General features: G+C 36.8%; 1 protein-coding gene across 1 annotated transcript in view; it reads left to right on the top strand.

Annotated features, from left to right (window-relative positions):
* LOC108442076 (solute carrier family 12 member 5-like) overlaps nucleotides 1-14,667 on the top strand; it is a 97,783-nt gene that overhangs the window by 64,270 nt on the left and 18,846 nt on the right. Inside the window, exons 10-21 of the mRNA XM_017721937.2 lie at nucleotides 1,074-1,172; nucleotides 2,372-2,429; nucleotides 2,665-2,839; nucleotides 5,150-5,268; nucleotides 5,531-5,629; nucleotides 8,812-8,931; nucleotides 9,332-9,436; nucleotides 11,756-11,924; nucleotides 12,154-12,349; nucleotides 13,153-13,322; nucleotides 13,993-14,124; nucleotides 14,225-14,332. Of these exons, the coding sequence (XP_017577426.1) occupies nucleotides 1,074-1,172; nucleotides 2,372-2,429; nucleotides 2,665-2,839; nucleotides 5,150-5,268; nucleotides 5,531-5,629; nucleotides 8,812-8,931; nucleotides 9,332-9,436; nucleotides 11,756-11,924; nucleotides 12,154-12,349; nucleotides 13,153-13,322; nucleotides 13,993-14,124; nucleotides 14,225-14,332 (1,550 nt within the window). The remainder of the gene's footprint in view (nucleotides 1-1,073; nucleotides 1,173-2,371; nucleotides 2,430-2,664; nucleotides 2,840-5,149; nucleotides 5,269-5,530; nucleotides 5,630-8,811; nucleotides 8,932-9,331; nucleotides 9,437-11,755; nucleotides 11,925-12,153; nucleotides 12,350-13,152; nucleotides 13,323-13,992; nucleotides 14,125-14,224; nucleotides 14,333-14,667) is intronic.

The following is a 14,667-nucleotide window of genomic DNA, read 5'->3' as shown; positions in this document are numbered from 1 at the left end:
ACTGCTTATCAACATCTAACTTATTATTTTTTATAACCAATATAATGCAAACTTTGTTAATCAAAAGGTTTATAGTAAGAATAAGAGTCATCTTTTATTGGTGAGCTGAGCTGCTTGTTCTGACTCACTGAAAAGAGGCACAGTGCTCCATGAGACAATGAAGAGTTTAACCCCTTAAGGTCTAAGGACAATTCTTCACATAACTACAGGCCTTACATTGTATTTTCTTAGCAGTTACTAAATAATTCAAAGTATTTCAGAAAAGTTACTGGATAATAAATACTCCAGTGTCATATACACAACAATTTTGGCTTACTTCCTTGTGTAACGTTTGAGGCAATGAGGCTGGATACAAGTGCAAATTTTATTAAAACTGGATTTTACAGATAAAACAGAAGGAAAGGAAATAGAGCACAACAAAATTAAACACAAAGGAAGACAAACTAAACATCTCAAAACCTGCGAACAAGTGGGTCACATCAACAATGTAAGACAAAGGGACTGAGCATACACAGAGGTATAAATACACTGAGGGGAAACAGAAAGCACCTGGGACTAATGAGAGGGCAGGGCTACACACTATAGACAGGTGGCACAGATGACCAGGGTGCAGGATCAGGGAGGAGACACAGACTAAAACAACAACAAAAGCACATGGAAAAAGACACAGGAGGGAAGATCAACAAAGGCAGACAGAGACAGAAACATGGATTCTCCAAATCCCCAAAACTTAAATAGTGCAGCTTTGTGAATTTAAGGCTAATAACTAATAATACGCCTAGACCTTAAGAGGATAAACAGCAGATGAGGTTTTGTCTAGACAATCTATTAGCATATGATAATCTGTTGAAATATTATTTGGTCAGATTTGGCAAAAAAAATAAATAAATAAAATAATAGTGTTTGGCTGTCTACTGAAAAAGCAACATTTTATCCCTGCCTTTTGGAAAAATTATGTAATCCTTCCTTAATCCTTAACAGCTTTTGTCCTCAGATGATAACCTTATAATGAAGAGCACTCTTATTGTAAGTTTTATTGTTTCTGTGTGTGTGTGTGTGTGTGTGTGTCATAGGTATTATGGCTGGCTCAAACCGGTCTGGCGACCTGCAGGACGCACAGAAGTCCATCCCAATCGGCACAATCCTGGCCATCTCCACCACCTCCACAATATGTATCCTTCACTGCTGCACCCTACTACACCTCCACTCATGTCCCGCTTACATAAACTAGCAGACACCAAGCATCAGCACATTTATGTGGATTCAGTGTACCTAGAACTTTGAAGTCAACTCTGTCTTTACATTAGATACTTTACAATAACACTATAATAACAAGCCCCAATAAACAGCAACATATTCATTATCTAAAAGTTTGTTAATGATAGTTAATAATGAAATAATTGATAATTATGCATTAATTAATGCTCCTATTTTAATTATTAACTTTACTTAAGTTAATAATTCATAATTAAAGCAATGAAATTGCTTTTCATAAATTAAATTATGCAAGAAGTAATACAATGTATGTTTGTAAAAGTCATAACTTTATAATAGGGGTCCAGTTATTGATTGTTTAAAATTAGTAATGTTTAATAAAGTATATATTAACCACTTAGTAAAAGTTTATCCATCACATTTATTTATTTATTTATTTTTCCTCTGTCTTTCTTTCATTCTTTCTTGCTTGCATTCCTTCTTTATTTCTGTATTTATTGAGTAAGCTAAAATTAAATTGTTTTATTGAAATTTCTGGGATGCAGTACAAAGTTTTCTTTTTTTATGTCCTCTGGACAAATTAAGTTGAGAATGTTTAAAAAAAAAAAAAAAAAAGTTAGGCAGTTTGCTCCAGGGCAAAGCAAAGGTTCTCCAAAAGGGCCCACACTCCGCATTTTTTCATCTTTATTCATTGTTTCCCAGATGTCACTTTTGGCCACTTACAGTCCTATTTCATTTTTACATGACCATTGTCCCCTCAAATTAAACATCTTATTTTATTACTGTGCCTTTAAGGCTGACATATGTGAATGAGCTCTGATTGGCTGCCCTGCATTGCGTTACACCAGAAAGAACAAGGGGCAGCCCAGGCTAAAACATTTAAACTTAAACATCATCATACGTCTATGGTCAGAATATGGAATTGTCTTTTTATTGTAGTGCAGTTGGAATTAACAGAATGATCTATATATTGACTTTTTTTTTATAAAATAGAGGGCAATTTGGTTTTCAGTGGTGTGGGCCCTTTAAGATATCAGACATGTCTTGTCTGAACAGCTACATTTGATGTAAGGGGGAAACTGTAAACTTTAACTGCTTTAATAGTTGTAGTTGTACCATTTTCTGTATTTTTCTCTTCCTGAGCTCTGACTCTCAGACATGTCCTGTGTGATTCTGTTCGGGGCCTGTGTTGAGGGAGTGGTCTTGAGAGACAAGTGAGTCCGTCCACTTTCATTTCACTTTCAGATGGATTGATTTTAAGTTCACTTATAAGATTTGACAACACGCAGGGCAGCGCAGACAAACTTCAGCTGGAATTCTGCTTCTGTTCAGATACAGTTATATCAGGTCATCAACTTCTGATAAATAAAGTTTCAGCAGGATTTTGTCAAGTGCAGTAGTTCCACATGCAGATCCTATCAAAATATTTGATCTTTCTGTGATACGCAGGTTTGGTGAAGGCGTGAATGGTAACCTGGTCATTGGAACCTTAGCATGGCCCTCCCCTTGGGTTATTGTGTTTGGTTCCTTCTTTTCCACCTGTGGGGCGGGGCTTCAGAGCTTGACCGGAGCACCTCGCCTCTTACAGGCCATTGCTCGGGACGGGATCATCCCCTTCCTCAGGGTGAGTTTGTGCATGTGGAAAGTAAATGCAAAGTGCCTGAAACATTAAAGGACCCATATCTTAAATTTTCTTGTATTTTCCCTAATTTACATACAGTATTAATTCATTTAACCTCTTTATCTCTTAATATTAAACAGGCTTATCTTCATTTCTGCGCCTTTAAGACTGATTTGCGTAAATGTTGTAGTTCTGATTGGCTGCTTTGTGCTGAACAGTCCAGGCTGCAACATTCCTTATACCTTCAATGAGAATGAAGGAGGCTAAACTGCTGTTGCCTGAATAGGGAGATATGTGTAAATGTCTTGGTATTTGATACATCACAGTAACAGTGCATTCAAAATAAGCCATTATTGCAGCTTAGTTTCCATAAGTGGACTGTAAAGACTGGAGAGTGAATGGTACATTTTGAAACTTTAACAATGCCTATGCATTACATCAATCTCATCTTTAAAAGGTTTGAACCCCAGTGATGCTGTAGCCAGTTTAATGTTTCCACAATATGGACCCATTAGTACCTTTTACTGCCTTTGGTGTAGAGCAGGTATGAAAGGTTTGGGTATCCCAAGCTTTTTAAAAGGTTTTAACGCAAAAGAGCTTGTGTTCTTTGCATTAACGTATGCCTTTGGACCCCCAACAGAATTCTGTGATGTCCAAAGTTAGAGGTTAGAGACTAGCTAACAGTTTTAATCAAACTGTTTTAACAATGACAATTACAAGATGATCCTACCTTTTTAACAGGAAAACAAAACCAAGGGATAGAAGTCAACACACAGCTGTCAGCCCAGGACTGAAAGGAAAATTCTGCTTTAAATTATACTTGTCATTGTATTTGTAGTTGTGTACATAATAAAAAAGCAAACTGACCACAGCTAACAATGTTGAAAAATCATCCTTTGCTTACAATAAATCTGATGGCCTACTATATATATATATATATATATATATATATATATATATATATATATAAAATTCACCATGCTATAGCCATGTAGCTTAAGGCTGCACATGTAGCCTCATAATTCTACCCAACTATCATTTTGGTGATACTCTCCGTTTCTTTAAAATAGTCAAATATATGTTCATTTGATTGAGTCTTCTGAAAAACACTCATCTTGTGAAAGCTGAGCATCCTCAGTCATTTGTTGCATCCACAGATGCTTGTTGCATCCTCCAATTCTGCCGGAATATAGAAAACAGAGAGATAACAGGATAGTTAATAGGTAAAGCTAATTCACATAGGCTATACACTGTCCCTATTAATCAATGCAAATTCGTATAAAACACTGAAATAGCTCACCATGTCATCACTACTGAACAAGGTAAAGATGTTTGCTTACTCACAATGAAACATGAAAGATTTTTAAAAATTCTTGAACTTACCAAGATATCATCATTGATATGGAAGTTGGTATCAATATCTAAACAGTTTTGAAAACTGTGCATTTGGGCCTCATTGGAGTATTTAAATACTTTAAAAATGGATATGGTTTTGTCACAAAACAAAAACTTATGTTCTCAACTTTAAATATTTAACCATCTAAAGTATAATTTGTTTCAAAGATTAATGATATTATCATGCTGTCTGACTTTACCTCTGTAAACTACAGTTGCCAGTGGCCATTACAGTGAACTACAGAGCAGCCAGGCTCCTGAGGGATATAAATTTACAATTACAAAAAATTGTAACAATTTATAGACTAAGCAGGTTCGTTTTGAGGAAAACAATATTATCCATGTAAATAGTGTCAGTAGTAGCATCACGGAGGCCCTAAGCAAAACTCCTGTGAACTCCAGCAGGGGAAAGCCACAGAAAGCTTTCAGTATTTTTGCTTACTTGCTCACACTGTAGTTAGACAAGAGACCATAATGATGACTTGTATGATCAATACAACATGTAGCTACCTGTATCTTGATGTCTCATCTGTCATTTTTCAGCCCCTGACCAGTAAAGTCCTGTCACTCCCGCTGCTACGTCTGTATAGATAGCAGGAAAATAACAGCTCATTGTTGTTACACATGCCCAATTGTAATGCCAGCCTTTCGTGTGTTTCAGCCACATTTGATGTTTTTAATGATAGTTTGGAAGTGAAAACTGCCAAATCATTATTTAAGAGAAACCTGCCTGTCATATCAAACAAGACCCTTTGATGAAAATGAAGCTAAGTGTTGCAAAATATTCATTTTCAATATTCATATTTTCTTTGTGAATTAAAAAGTAATGGCAACAATAAACATTACTCTGAACATTTCAATAGAAGGAAAGGTGTCTCCAAACTTCTGATGGACATGATCACTTTGTGTGTTTGGCAGGTGTTTGGTCATGGGAAGGCTAATGGTGAGCCCACATGGGCTCTGCTCCTGACAGCCAGCATCTGCGAGATTGGCATCATTATTGCCTCTCTGGACGCTGTAGCGCCCATTCTCTCCATGTACGTAATGCCACTTACTTTGATACATAATTCATTAACCATCTTAGCTTGTTAGTGCTGAACTTAACATAAGCCTCATGCACTTTTCCCTTTGATAAAGATAAGTGTTGTAAATTATGCATTGGAAAGTATTGGATTAAACCTTTATTAGATTGGAATCATCTACCTAACACAAAGGAGCATGTATCCCGGCGCTTCACAGAGGAATCATGTTTCATTTTCTCTCTAGATTTAATAGAGCCGTGTGCTTCTTCTGCCACAGGTTCTTCTTGATGTGCTACATGTTTGTGAATCTGGCCTGCGCTCTGCAGACTCTCCTCAGGACCCCGAACTGGAGGCCACGCTTCAAATTCTACCATTGGTTAGTGCAGCCTCATGCACAAGTCTTATGTTTTATGTGCCTTTTAAGATTATTAATCTTAAAAGGCACATAACCCTTAAATTTCAGGCTTGTTATTCAGTTATTAGGAGTTCATTAAACCAGCAGTTTATTCAATAATTTAAAAAGCACTTATTTAAAAAGATATGCAATATCACTTTTTGTCCCATACCTTCTATAATGGTATAAATTGTAATCTTTTTACTGGGGTCATACCAGCTGACCTGGTAAACTGACCCAGCCTATCTATGATTCCTTTTTTGATTCATGATTTGAAAGAACTACTGAAGGTCATTTAGGGTCTTTTTTATGCTGCAGTGCCCTGGTCACTTTTTTAAAAAGCTGTCTTCTTGTCGGTTGTGTCATATAACATTTTGAGAACTGAATTTATGGCTAAAAGTTTTTCAGTTGCTCTATTTTTCAAGATGCTATGATTGCATTGTTTTAAAAATGAAACAATGACAAGTTATTTTTATTTTAAAAATGATGTAAGTGAAATACATTTACATCTGTAAATATCACATCTTGATGGTCACACCACCTGACATTTTTAGACTTAGAGGGGCATAAATGACTAACAGGATATTTATTTTTAACACAAGATATTGAGGAATGTAATGTGAGGTTATGTAACACAGTAGACAAAAAATGCATGTCCAACTAACTATAAATCCAACGTTGTCACTGTCCTATCAAAACATCATAGTGGCTTTTTTAAAATGTGTTATATTAATGAACATTGAAGTAAAGAATTTCTTTTTCCTTCTCCAGTAAAGTTTCCAAGTTATGACTGTGACAGTATGCAAGTTTTATTGGCTCTTGCAGTTGACAGGGCTAATACTCACTACTCAGCTTAAACCGTAACTGTATAAAATGTAAATAAATTAAAATAAAAACAAAATGCAATGATTTGCAAATCTCATAGACCCATATTTTATTCACAATAGAACACGTATAAGATGTTTAGAGAGACATTTTACTATTTCATTAAAAAGCATTAATGCATTTTGAGCTTTTTTATTTGTTTTTTTAAACATTTATTTACATTTTACATAGTGTCCCAACTTTTTTTAAATTAGGGTTGTATTTTGATTCATTGAGCAAACAGTCTTGAGATATGAACATACTCCTGCAAACCAACGATGCTGCAAACCCTGATTAGTTGAGTTTTACTCTAATGCTTTTTGAAAATGTCAGGTGAGTGTTGGGGCTGCTGTTTGGGGCATAAAGTGCTAATGCAGCCTGAATATAAAAGGCGAATTTTTGTCCCTAGTCACACTTTCAGTTTCAGCTGCTGGCATTTTTTAAGCAAGCTGTTTCTCAGGTTCAGGCCTGAATAGCTTTTAGCTATTTTTTTTTCATATATAGCTAGTGAGAGTGAATGTAGGATGTATGTAAATTGACAGAGGTGTTAACCACAGACGTTGATATCTCTTAGACAGCAGCATCTGGAGGCTACAAAATCACAAATGTTAAATTAACACCTGCAGCAGAGGAGTCAAAGTTAAATCCCAGAGAAACAAATCACTGAGTCAAGTGTTTTCCTGCTCTAGGAGAGCCAGTTCAGCTCCCAGGCCTTAGTTGAGCTGATGAGTTGAATCAGACATGTTAATTCTGTGAAAATGCTAATATGCTGTGCTGTAGCCCTCCAGAGTCTCTGGCACCTCTGGACCTCAGTGTTAGAATGGTCTCTAGTGTACACTGTGCAGTTATACCAGTTTTCAGCTCACACTGGAGGTGTTACTTTCAACATTTGTCATTTGGTAAGTTGAACGGTCTTAATATATTGTTATTAGATGACATATTAGTGTCGATGGGTATCACTGTCTGGCCCTTATTCAGGTAACCGTATGAAAAGTAGCAGTGGCAAACATTTAAACCGGGTCAGGGAGGAGGACGTTATCCTTTACCTTTTTGTGAAATTGTAAAGCTTTATTTGCTGCTATGAGCACTATGAGAACATATCCTTGTGTTCATGGGTGCCATCTGTGATGTAATATGATCATATAATATAATATAGTAATAATAATGATAATAATAATAACAACAACAACAATAATATAAGCCTGTAACTTAGTTGTCGAGTTGCATTCATGAGAATACTTGTTGAATTTGTTGAGCTTTAAAAGTTTTACTTAATGTCCTACACTCTTAAAAATGTTTGTTCTTCAAAGGTTCTTTAGTAAAGAAAATTATTCTGTATAGAACCACCATGACCATTCAAAGAACCTTTTTCATGATTACAAACTTTGCATCATGAAAGGGTTTTTCAGACTGATTGATAAAGGGTTCTAGGTAGCATTCAAAAGGTTCTTCTATTGCTACAAGCTTGATATTGTAGAAAGCATCCCTTTGGGTGTTTTATGGAACCCTTTTTTCAAAGTTTCCACTTAGAAACAACTATAGCACATTCTCCATCAATCTGAAGAACCATTTCATGATGCAGGGAACCCTTTAATCATGCAAAAGATTATTTGAGTGTTCATTGCTGTATATAGAACCATTTTCCTTACTAGAACCATCCTTTTTAAGAGTGTATTGTTAAAACAAGTCAAGGCAACCCGTTTCTTTAAACTATATGACAAAAGACAATGTTTTGTTTTCCTTTCTTTCTTTTGCTTCTTTTGCATTCACAAAATGAAACAGCATCACTGGTAAGCCATACAGGAACTGGGCAGAAATTCCTCTACTTGTAAGCAGGGCCTTCCAAAAAGGGACGTTTGGACCCATTGGATGAAAGTTACAGCGCCATCTACTGGGACAAAAAAAATCATTTAAAAATTTCTGTTTAGTTCAAAGGTTGAGATATAAACGAAGACATTTAGAGTGGTGTGATGTGAAGTGATTTGTAGAGAAACTTACAGGGGATTTCTTTATAATGTGGCAATAATAAGTAGGGATCATGATGACTGCTGCACAAATATAGCCATGTTATTCACTATCCAGAACAACCAGTAAACCCACACATCACTACTCTGTGATCATTTCACATCAAACCACTCTGAATGATTTCGTTTACATCTTAGCCTTTTAGCTATGTGGAAAATTTGAAACATGGATGGAATCCCCCTTTAGTAGTTTACAGGATTTTTCTCTTACTGTATGCTCTTGTTGAACGTTAACCACTGTTCGTTTTAATATAGACTGTTTTTACCTTTATCCAGGGCTCTATCCTTCCTGGGCATGAGCTTGTGTCTCTCTCTGATGTTCATCTGCTCCTGGTATTATGCCATCGTGGCTATGGGCATCGCTGGCTGCATCTACAAATACATAGAGTTCTGCGGGTAAGCACACCCAGGCTGCTCTCCTGGGAACACAGTGGACAGCAAGCAGACATGAAGTGAAGAAACTCCGCACAAACAAGATCATTCTCTTCCTTGGCAAAGTGCTATTATTAGACGTGCAGACTTATTTTGCTGGCCTGGGTTGGCAGTTTTGTTGTCGGCTCTATTTTAAGAGCTACTGGATGAGGCTGGATCAATGCACTGTGCTCTACCATTTAGTGTAATTTACTGTGGTGTGAAATGACTCTGTGTTGCTCAGTGTGGGATGTCACTCAGATATTTGAAATGGAAGAGACGGAGAAATGAGGAGCAGATGAGATCACTAATTGCTATAAGAACTAATAACGATGTCCTTTTGGCCCTTTGGAGTACACACTGCATGTGTATTTTTCTGCCTTAGGGCCGAGAAAGAGTGGGGTGATGGGATACGTGGGATTTCTCTCAGCGCTGCCCGTTATGCTCTGATGAGGCTGGAGGAAGGACCCCCACACACAAAGAACTGGAGGTCAGCACCACATCTGCAAGACACAGTACTGCCCACACGTTTGCAATCACAGAACAGTTTTTGCCATTTAATGGAATAATTCATAAATTGTAGATGTAAATGACAGAAACCTTGTTTGGTGTGTTTTTAGTTATTTTTCTATTTAAAACATTTTGGGACAACAAGAGTTACATATTGTATTTAAAACTGTGTTATAAAAACTTTATTATAAAAATGACATTTTATAATAGTTTTTAAATAAAATATAGTTATTAATTTAGAATAATTTATGAGTTTATAAGAGTTTGTAAGCATTGAATTGGTAAATGGTTAATAAAAATATTATTATGTATTTACAGTAAAAGTTCTTCAAAGTACTGTATGGAATTTACTCTTTGAGATGTAAAGAAAGTCATTCCCAATGTTTTGATGGGACGTGGTTTATTTGTAGAGAAACTTAAAAACTCAAATTTCTTTACAGTGGTGGTGGTAGGAACCAGGGGTCACAATGCCTACCACACACATATATTTCATACACGTTTTTCAGTTTTTGATATAATTTGAAAATGTCTTTTTCCCATTACAACGTGTGTTCATTTCATGATGAATGTACCAAAAGAAATGGTGTTTGGGAATAAGTCTGGTTCCATTTATGTACATTAAACGTAATGTTTTTTTCTGTCTCCTGTAAAAATATCGTTTTGGAGATATAAAGTTTTGCTAAGACATCACGGTGGTAAACTAGTATTACATTTTAATAACCATTTTGCCTAACAACTCCCTGCATGTACCTCTCCACCATTAATGGATTTTAGAAATACATTTAGGTCAAAACCTTGTATTAAAAGTGTCATAAAACAATGTCTGCATCTTGAACCCTGTACTACTATACTAAACAGTATGTCAAAAATAGCAGAACATTGATTAGTATAGTGTATGGAGTTTAGTATTATATGGTTTTAGATGAAGCCAATGTCTCAGACATCAGACATATCCATAAGCATTTCATGTAATATCTTTCTGTGAGAGCGCTTTGAACTCTTCAGACATCTAGTTCCTATCACCACTACTGTAAACGATTCTGAGGAATGGAGCATTGCACATTAAACCACTCAGAATTACTTTATTTTTTATTTTAGCTATGAAGAAATTACTGGAATTCCTCTTTAATTTTGTTCTATATATTCTATTTATTCTTGATGTTATATTGCTTTATCTGCGATTTGGCTACAGCTCTGTTCAGTATTCTGGACAGATTTGAAGTTTCAGTTGTTCAGCAGCTTCTTTGCACATTATTAGCAATGTGAATCAGAATTACATTAATGTGTTTAAAAATGAACACTGATTCCAGACTTTTGAGCAGTAGTGTATATAACACTTTCACTCCCTACCCATTGACATTAAACAGTCCATTACAGGAGCACTAACAGAATTGTGATACAATGGTGTATGATCTTAAATCACACCTGTTCTCTTTGTGAATAAGGGCATTTATTGAATTTACTGTAGTGACTGGATCACCTGTCAGGTTTTTTGAGTTTTTACTGAACTGGGAGAATCTACTTTTAAATTCAGTGTGCCAGTAAACTGGAATACATTACAGGAAACATTAAAGCTCTGCCTGTTATGAAGTGACAGAAACCCAGATGCTTGCAGATGAGAGGTGAGAAGGTTTAATAGTAAACCAAGCAACTAAAGCCAAAAAGGGACAAAACACAAAAGAGTAGTCAGAGTTCAGGCCAAATGTCAAAATACGAGTCAAAACAACCAGCAGAAATACCAAAAAATGAAAGGCAAAAGACATCATCAAAACACGAAGCAGAAAGGTTACTAACACAGTCAAACATATAATCACAGGGAGAGAACGCTCAGTAGATTCCGGAGAAACAAGACTGTTTCTAAAGCCTGGGCTTTTGTACTCTGAGCTACAGCAAGACACAGGTGATAACAGTTCAAATTCTGGGGACTGTGAGCGCTGATAGGAGCGCAAGCTGGAGTCCAGAGCCACATGATCTCCCAGCGCATTCTGGGAGTTGGAGTCCGATCGAGGAGGCCAGTGCGTGACACTGCCTTATAAATCTGCTTTGTTCGTTTATTCTCCTTAGCCTTGATTTGTTTTAGTTGATCAAATTTCACTTTAAATTTTTGTTTTACTTGTTTGGGTACATTATGAGTGAGGGCTACCTTCAATGTACTTTGGAGGCAAAGTAAAGGCTGATTGATTAATTGACTTAGTATCATTACAGTCCCAATAAGGAAACATTCTTATCCAGTTTCAAATATTATCAAGCATTGTGTTAGGAAGCCAGTGTTAAAGACTGACTAATAAATCTCTTTCAGGCCTCAGATCTTGGTGTTGGTGGGTTTGGATGGAGAGCAGAATGTGGAGCAACCACGCTTGCTGTCATTGACCAATCAGCTGAAGGCGGGCAAGGGCTTGACCATTGTGGGCGCTTGTGTAGAGGGCACCTATCTCAATAACCACCCACAGGCACAGAAAGCAGATCAGGTCAGCATACTTACACACACATTCTCATACACATACACACGCACACACGTACGCACACACATACATAAATAAGAGGTGGAAAAAACGTTGGCTGAAGCTGAGAAGAACTCATGAATCATGATTAACCTCTTAAATTCTAAGCCTATATTCCATAGCTATGCATTATTTAGTAACTACTGTGAAACTAATATATGTTATGTATCGCTTTCTATCTCTCTCTCTTTCTCAGTCCCTGAGGAAGCTGATGGAGACAGAGCGGGTGAAGGGTTTCTCTCAGGTGGTTATCTCCTCTAACCTGCGTGATGCCACGTCTCACTTGATCCAGGCTGGTGGGCTCGGAGGCTTACGCCATAACGCTGTGCTTGTCAGCTTTCCCAAAAACTGGAAACAGGCGGTGGACAACCAGCGCCTGAGGAACTTCATCGGTGGGACACTGCAGTTGACATTATAATTGAGTGAAATTTCATTCACAGCGACTTTTGGTGCTTACACTATACACAGTCTAAACCCCATGTGTCAAAGACAAGGCCCATGGGTCAAGTCAGGCCCGTGACACAGTCCTATTCAGTCCATCCTATTCAGCCCCCAAAAGCAATCTCTGGGCCAGTGGTTACACAAAAAGAAAAGATGCCTGGTATCTAGTTCAGGCAAATAGGAATATATTTAAAAAAAAAAAAAATACTATAACAATTTTTTTTATTTAGAATGATTTTTGAATAAGCCTGTTTTGCTTTTGCAGTTTTGTCAGATTTTAAATAAACAGTGGCCCGTTGGGTTATGGCAAAATGTTGAGTAAAAAAGAGCTGGTCCACTGATTTGCTGAGATTTTTTAATATGTCCCTTTTAGTGGTTGAGTTTGACACTCCTGGTCTAAACCATTGTGCCCACAAATTCTTATTTTTGGCCACAAGATTCATTGATGTTGTGGCACTAGTGGCCAGTGCTAATTTTCATTGGTAGGGGAGCAGACTTTAATTTCATGTTTCCGCGAGTTTGATGTTTTTGGTTCAGTTTAGTAACGAGTGTACAGTTCCTTGCCAATTGATATATGATCCCCAGCTCTTCATTGTCACATGTGACATTCTCAACCTTTTCATAATCATTCAGAGATGCTCTTTAGTTTATTCAGGGCTTATGATTGCCTTTAAATATTTTAAGTCGTTTATTTTGACCTGTCAGTAGTATTAAAATGTGTGTGTATGTGTGTTTGGGTTTTTCTCTCCTTCAGAGGTCGTCAGGGAGACCACAGCAGCTCACTTGGCTCTGATAGTACCCAAGAATATCTCTGCGTATCCCTCCAATGGTGAACGCTTCACTGAAGGCCACATCGATGTCTGGTGGATCGTGCATGATGGAGGCATGCTGATGCTCCTGCCCTTCCTGCTGCGCCAGCACAAGGTATACACACACAGACTTCTGTCTTTCTTTAGATTAACTTTTCTTAATCTCACGAGGAAATAAAACATATTGCAGTATTGTATGAATGAAGGATCACTAATTTCTGAATTTTCTTAGGAGAAAAAAGGAAATTTACACAAGCATTTAATTGTGATTAAGAATTTTCTGGAGACAAATCAGAAAAGCATGAGGTCCCTTTCTGCAGTGATAGACAGCTAAAAGATTTCTAAGATATAGATGAGGCCTGTAAAAGAAAAAAGAATCTTATTCTTATCTTTCTTGTGTCTTTTTTTCTTACATAAACTTATTTCAGCTATTGAGTAAGACAAATGAACACAAAGCTGTTCAGTTATGTGCGAAACAGCATAGTTTGGCTTTATATTTTAATATATGCAGTGAGGTGAAAAAAAGTACTCATTCACTTTTGTTTTTTGTTATATCCACTTCAAATTTACATGGGTAATGTCTTTTGATATTGTACTTATAAACATGAGCAAAAAGTGTGAGAACATGTTGGAACATCAGTCTGTTCACGTTAACCTTCAATGATCTGTAATCCAGCACTGTTTATGCAGGATCAGCCCCATATCATGATGCTCCCACCTCTATACTTCTATACTAGAATTTCATGGAAGGCTTTTGTCAGATGTTTATATTTGTGTGTTCGTAGGTGTGGAGGAAGTGTAAGATGCGCATCTTCACTGTGGCTCAGATGGATGATAACAGCATTCAAATGAAGAAGGACCTGTTGACCTTCCTCTACCACCTGCGCCTGGATGCTGAAGTCGAGGTGGTGGAAATGGTGAGACACACACTATATATACACAAGATACACACACTGACAAACACACTGCAATAGAATGAAATACTAATCTGCATGGTATTTTTATGTCTACCCAAAGCATGACAGTGATATCTCAGCCTACACCTATGAGAAGACGCTGGTTATGGAGCAAAGGTCTCAGATCCTCAAAGAGATGCACCTGACTAAGAACGAACGGGAGAGAGAGGTATGACAACCAAGCTTTACACTCGCAAAGCCTGTGTACAATCTGTTTTTTTTTCTTCTTCTTTTTTTTCTTTTAAGTAGTTGCATTACACATACAGTATAAGTCAAAATATGGCCACACATGAATGAATGTATGCTTTTCATAATCCTAGAAATCTTAAAGGCTTATGATCAAATAACACTAAGACAAATTGAAATAGTGAAGTTGATGTCCAGGTTAATGTCAATTTCAACAACAAAAAAAATCTGTTTTAAAGGTGCAGCGATTTGGGCACCGTATACAATATGAAAATATATGATGTTGACAATATGACAGTATCTGATATTTTCATGTAC

Source organism: Pygocentrus nattereri, chromosome 29 (genome assembly GCF_015220715.1).
Source record: "Pygocentrus nattereri isolate fPygNat1 chromosome 29, fPygNat1.pri, whole genome shotgun sequence".
NCBI classification, from domain to species: domain Eukaryota; kingdom Metazoa; phylum Chordata; class Actinopteri; order Characiformes; family Serrasalmidae; genus Pygocentrus; species Pygocentrus nattereri.
The sequence above is the reverse complement of the archived record's forward strand: the minus strand, read 5'-3'. Positions and strand labels throughout refer to the sequence as shown.